Source organism: Amaranthus tricolor, chromosome 1, assembly GCF_026212465.1.
Source record: "Amaranthus tricolor cultivar Red isolate AtriRed21 chromosome 1, ASM2621246v1, whole genome shotgun sequence".
Classification (NCBI taxonomy): Eukaryota; Viridiplantae; Streptophyta; class Magnoliopsida; order Caryophyllales; family Amaranthaceae; genus Amaranthus; species Amaranthus tricolor.
Genome location: NC_080047.1, coordinates 4,419,581 through 4,425,821, shown reverse-complemented (window position 1 = coordinate 4,425,821; position 6,241 = coordinate 4,419,581). Strand labels below are relative to the sequence as shown.

At 35.0% G+C, this 6,241-nt stretch overlaps 1 protein-coding gene across 2 annotated transcripts; it reads left to right on the top strand.

The window, feature by feature from the left end:
* The first annotated feature begins 1,500 nt into the window (after positions 1-1,500).
* LOC130796755 (uncharacterized) lies at positions 1,501-4,609 on the top strand. Of its 2 annotated transcripts, XM_057659137.1 has the most exons (3): positions 1,501-2,501; positions 2,576-3,640; positions 3,728-4,609. In XM_057659137.1, exons 2-3 carry the CDS (start codon positions 3,013-3,015, stop codon positions 4,396-4,398), a joined length of 1,299 nt encoding a protein of 432 aa, XP_057515120.1. In that variant the 5' UTR covers positions 1,501-2,501; positions 2,576-3,012; the 3' UTR covers positions 4,399-4,609. The 2 variants fall into 2 exon arrangements, with proteins under 2 accessions (XP_057515120.1, XP_057515127.1); XM_057659144.1 differs by having other exon boundaries at positions 1,501-3,640; positions 3,815-4,609.
* Positions 4,610-6,241: the final 1,632 nt, after the last annotated feature.

Sequence of the window (6,241 nt, the reverse complement as noted above, 5' to 3'; positions counted from 1 at the left end):
TTTTATATTTTTAAATTTGACTATGTTTATAATGGTTATCATTTTACTTTAAAATAAATAATATCAAGATAAGCGAATCTTTAAAGTATAATAATATTAGTTTTATAACTTTATCATGATGGTTTATCATCAACGTATACATATCATTTATGTTACGTTATAATAAGCAAATTTATGTTTTTGGGCTGTACTCGAATAATCAAATGCTTTTTTTTTTACCTTTAAATTAAATCTTATCTTCCATTAAGAAAAGAATTTTTATTTTTTGAAAACAACAGTATAATCTTATCATATTTGTACATTATATCGACATAATATGGTGACCTACCAAAAAATCTAAAATTCTGGCTAGTAATTCAACTATAATCAATGTAGAAATGAATAATATGTCGACATTGTGTTTACATATCTTAGGTTTTTTTGGTCCACTCATACATTAATTCCATAGTCTCCCATTGGCTATTGGCCAACTTATAGTCGAAGATATCTTCGCATTTGGTGCGTTAAGTACAAGTTCCAAAGACTTTTCAACTATTATCATTTTTTTCAAAAAAAAAAATAATAATTATAAATAAATAAATAAAATTTCAGTTCATTTGAATGTTTGTATAAATAATAATCATTTCCTATTAAAATTTAACTAAATTTGAACATTGTTATACATCGCCACCCTTTTCATTTTATCGCCACTCTCCCAATGAAATTACAAATTTGCCCTTAGATTTAAAATTTGTTTAACAAATGTTAATCGCACTTAATAACACTATTATCACTTTAAAAACATTAAATTTAAAGTTTAAACGTAATCTCGAACATTTTTATCGCGATCCTATATAAATTGAATTTTCAGACGCGCCCTTGTATGATATACGAATTCAAACACGGTACTATCTCTCTAAAAACTCACTAAAAACGTTCTTCGATTTTAAACAAGCTATTAGTAAATTATTATTAATATTTTATTATTTACATTATTATTTAAATTATATACGTCTTAGAAAATTATTATTATTAATATTATTATTAATATTATTATAATATTATTATTATTATTAATATTATTTGTATTTTGTTATTATTATTATTATTATTATTATTATTATTATTATTATTATTATTTTTAGTATTATTATTATTATTATTAATTTTTGTTATTATTATTATTATTATTATTATTATTATTATTATTATTATTATTATTATTATTATTATTGATGTAAGTAATTTATATTATTAACATTACTATTATTTTGTTATTGTTTATTTAAATAATTTATAATTATATGTTATTATTATTATTTTCTTATTATTTTATATTAATTTGTTATATTATTGTTACAATTATTTTATTATATTTTTTGTATTGTTATTATTTTAATATTAATTATTTAAGTAAATTATAATTTTTAATTAATATTAATTTGTATTACTAATATTTTATTATTAATTATTAAAGTAATTTATAATTTTTATTTATTATTGAATGTTTTTATTATTAATGTTTGCATGTATAATTTTTTTAATGACCTAATGTATGGTTTGTTTCATATTTCAAATTTGCAGGACTTTGAAAACTTAGGAGACAAAGACAACGTAGATTACTCCGGTAGATTTGTTACGGATAGGGAATTTGATTCCTTAGATGAATTACATAGTTGGGCCGATGCGACAGCAATAACAATGGGCTTTCAATTTACACGTGCTTGTTAGTGTGTATTTAAGATGTCACCGCTATGGTAATATTAGGGGTGATTTACATAATCTAGATAATGCTGCCTGACCTGGTTCTAAAAGTAGAAGTTGTGGGTGTAAATTTTTTATTGTAGCAAGTAGTCGTAAACCAGGAGAAAGATCTTGGACGGTAAGGGTATGTCCTGGTGAAAAAGAAAGACATAACCACCCGTTCTTAGTGTACAAAGATGGTCATGTAAGGGAAAATAGGATCAATGTAGATATTCGGGAGCAGCTTTGTGCAACCGGCATGCAACCGGCCTTTATAATGATTTCTATTAGAGAAAATTTTCCTGATTTTAAAACTAGTATGAATCAGATTTATAATGCTAGGCAATCAATAAGGAGGGAAGAGATGGAGGGTAGGACTCCCCTTCAAAACTGTCTTTATATGGCCACAGAACTTAATTACGTGGTCTGGACAGACTTGGAGAATGAAGGGGGATTGAGTAGATTATTAGTTGCAAATCCTACCTCTATCCAAATGATACGTACGTGACCGTATGTTGACCGTATGTTGTGTTGATAGATACAACATACAAAACAAACAAACAAAACTGGTTACTGTGTGAAGTCATCGGAATGACGCCAACCAATCACAACTTCTTGGTTGCATTCTGTTTGATGCGAGATGAGGCGGCTATGTCATATTCATGGGTGTTGTAGGGATTAAGAGATATTTTTGGCACAGCTCATACTCCTAGCGCCATTGTAACCGATCGAGATGAAGGTTTATCTGCAGCTATTCGTGACGTCTTCCCAGGGAAAAGGTTTTGTTGATTAATTATTGTCGTTCTATTTATTGAATATGTCTTAATTACGTTCAATGTTGTGTTTAATGTAGATGTGCGACATTTGTTATGCATTTGGCATATTGCAAACGACGTTGAGAACATGGTGGACAAGTTGTGTGGCAGGAAAAGAAATCAACAAGGGCAGATATTCAGGAAAAGTAGATGGAACCCCTTGGTTGAAAGTTCTACAATCGACGAATTTGAACAGAGATGGCAATCGATCGTGACTACCTTGTCGGTTGGGAACAAAAAGGTCGTTCGGTATTTGGCTGGAACATGGATTCCACTTAGAGAAAAATTTGTGCGTGCGTGGACGAATGAATGTTTACACATGGGTAACTAGACTACCAGCAGAGTTGAAAGCCAACACTCGTCTTTCAAGTATTATCTTGGTAGCGGTAATAGCTCATTTGATACCCTGTTCAAAAGGGCACTCGCAAAGATTACAAACCAGCAAGCCAAGATCCGACAAGCGCTACAGGAATCCATGAATTCTGTAGCAAGGTCGTTGCAACAACATTTCTTTAGACCTTTATATCGCCATGTATCTATCTATGCCTTGGAGCAGCTGTGGCTTGAGCATAACCGCATGTTAGATTTGGGTGATTTTGTACTTAATAAATGCGGTTGTGTACTTCAACGCACCCATGGATTGTCGTGTGCTTATTATTTATATATGTCCATCGGTTCACAAGGTGCTTTGTATTTGAATGACATTCATCCATTCTGGAGTACCTTGACGTACACAAAGGTACGAGATGACACAAACGAAGGAGTACGATACGCGAACGCCGATGACAAAGAGTACTTTCAGTTTTTGGTCGATGAAGTCCTAAAATATGATCCCGCAGTTGTACGACGCTTGTCTCAGGTACTTGAGTATGAACTACACTCTAATGGAGCCGATATACCTGAGCCTTACGCAAGTCCACCTAGAAAGGGAAGACGAACCACAAGCAAAACCCTTAGAAGAAATAAAAGCGCATTTGAATATAGCAGATCATCTTCTGGTGGTCGAGGGTCTAGATCTTCATCCCGCGGGAGATCTAGTGGTAGATCTAGTGGTCGAGAAACGCAATCCTCAGTTGGAATTAAGTTTAGTTTCAACTTATCGGGTACATGACTTTCCTTTCCGTTATTTAAATTAATTTGTTACAGCTTAATCTTACTAACCTTATTTTCAATTATTGCAAATGATCCAGGAGGTTATGATTTTTCACTGTTTCCATGGCCTAATCACATCCCGCACATTTTTCCTCCTTACTTGTTTGATTGGATTGATGTCTTAGGTGATGGTAACTGTGGATTTAGAGCTATTGCCACCACAGAGTTAGGAGGCGAGGAGGCATGGCCTCTTTTAAGACATGCTATGTGTATGGAAATGCAAATGAATAGAGACCAATACCTAAGTTTGTATCAATCGCAGGAGTTGTTAGACGATGCTATATTCAGAATTGGTTCACACGGCAATGGACCTACTCCTTATATTCACTGGATGGATACACCGATGACATTGTACTCTGCAGCAACGTTTCTTAACATTGGCATTGCATATTATGGTTCTGCTGACGGTAATTCGTTGTACAACTGTTTGGTTCTTCCGTTAAGGAAAGCATCGGACGTGCATAGTGTAAATAAAGTTATACATATATGTTGGGTGAATGGAAATCATTTTGTTCAACTATTAATGAATGACGATTCATCTCCACTGCCGCCAGTCCATCAACGTTGGAGAGAAGCAGTTGACAATTTTTCCAGACATATAAAAACACATTTTACTAGTAGGATTATGCTTTGGAATAAACTATGCGGGTCACGACCACCACAACGTAATAACACCGCTGAAGATGCTGTAAATTTAGATAGTCCATAGTGTAACGTGATGTGTAAGTCATTTTCAGTTTTACTACAGAAATCGTAGATGGGATTCAATTTGTAGATAGTCCATAGTTATACTATTGTGTACGTCATTACTATAGAAATTGTAGATGAAATTCAATATCTATAGTAATTTTGTAAACTAATAAAAGCATTAATGTAAACATGAATTAAATTTAATGTAAAAAGCGTTGATATAAATAAATAAACGCATTAATGTAAATTAGTTTAAATACAGACTATGAAGGGTCATGCCCCTTAAAAGCTTGCCATTCGGCAAATAAATCTTTAACATCATTAAGGTATACATCTAAAGCATGTCTTTCCCAGGGGGTCATTTCCGCAACAGGAGGCAGTCTCGCCAATGGAGCGACTCGAGTCGGCAATTCATTTAGAAACTGAAAAAAAAAGGAAAAAAAGAGTGAATAAGATATTAAACAGCATTTAAATAACACAACGACATAATAGAAAACAAATAATTCAAAAAACTAACGTATTCCAATCTGCTTTCAGCTGGACCAAAACCGGCACTCGGTCCTTCGCCGGGGACGACGTATGGGTGGAAGCACACTCTGAACGAGTTAACGTAACTAGGATCAGCCTCTGATGGAACAGTTTCCCGACGAAGTGCCTGATCACCAAGGCGGGCACTATAGGGGAACCTACTCCATGCCTCCAAGTACACAGGCGGAGAAGCAAAGGTCACGGAGTAGGTACCGTGTGTCGGTCGTACAGCCTGGGCTGGTCTCAGAGGCGCATATCTGTGGGCCCCCCGGGCTAGGGCGATGTGACTAACCAGTCCGTTCCAGCGGAATGTGAGCGCCTGCTCCCCCGTGGTGGCTCATTATTAACGAGACTATGTCTGGCACACTCAGATGCGCCTGAAGAATTAGGGCCGGCACGTGCGAATCTCCTGTCGAGCCCTGGACAACAGTCCAGTCCGTTGGGCGAAGATCATGACCTTGTATTGAACATCATCAGCATCATTATCATAATCACTAGAAACCCCGCAACTACTCTGGAGGCTGCTAGCCTGGTCATCAAAAAGACTATGCACTTGGTTCAGCGTACTCGACCGTTGGGCCTCACTGTGTCTGGCAGCCTCTTCCTACCTAGCCCTCCTAGTAGAACACGTCACCCTCCTCTCATGAGGGTCCCCTCTGAGCAGGGTAGGTTTAGAACTATTCCCGCTCAGCAAGTTTCTAAAAAAACCATTTCCTTTCCCGTGAGTACCTAGAACGAAGAAAAAAAATTTTAATTGGGCAGTCGCAGGAAATCTGCGAGCCCACCGCGGATCAGTCGCAGGAAACCCGCGACTCGACCGCGGCTTTCCTGCGACTGACCCGCGGTGGGCTCGCGGATTTTCTGCAACTGGCCCATTTTATTTATTTATTTTTTTCTGTTTTTTTTAATTTAAAATAATACGATTCGAATAAAAATTACCTCGATTAATTGTTTGCGGATTGAATTTCTTAGTTTTTGCTCCAAAAATTTTATGTTGTAATTTTGTTTTTTAAGTGTGATAAAGGAGATATTTAATGAGGTTGGAGTATAAATAAGAAATTTTAAGTCCAGTGGTAAATTTGTCATTTTTTAAAGTTCAAGGGCAAATTCGTAATTTCATTGAGGGTGGCGATAAAATAAAAAGAATGACGATGTTTAAGGACTGGGCTAAATTTTCACTTTTATCCTATCCAACCTATGCTAGAATGAAGACCTCGATGGTTCAAACAATACTTACTTGATTATTTATTAAATAATACTGAATATCTTTTTTTAGTATACATTAAAACGAAACATGATCGAGTCATACATTTGTCTCGGTGTCGTTGTCGGTT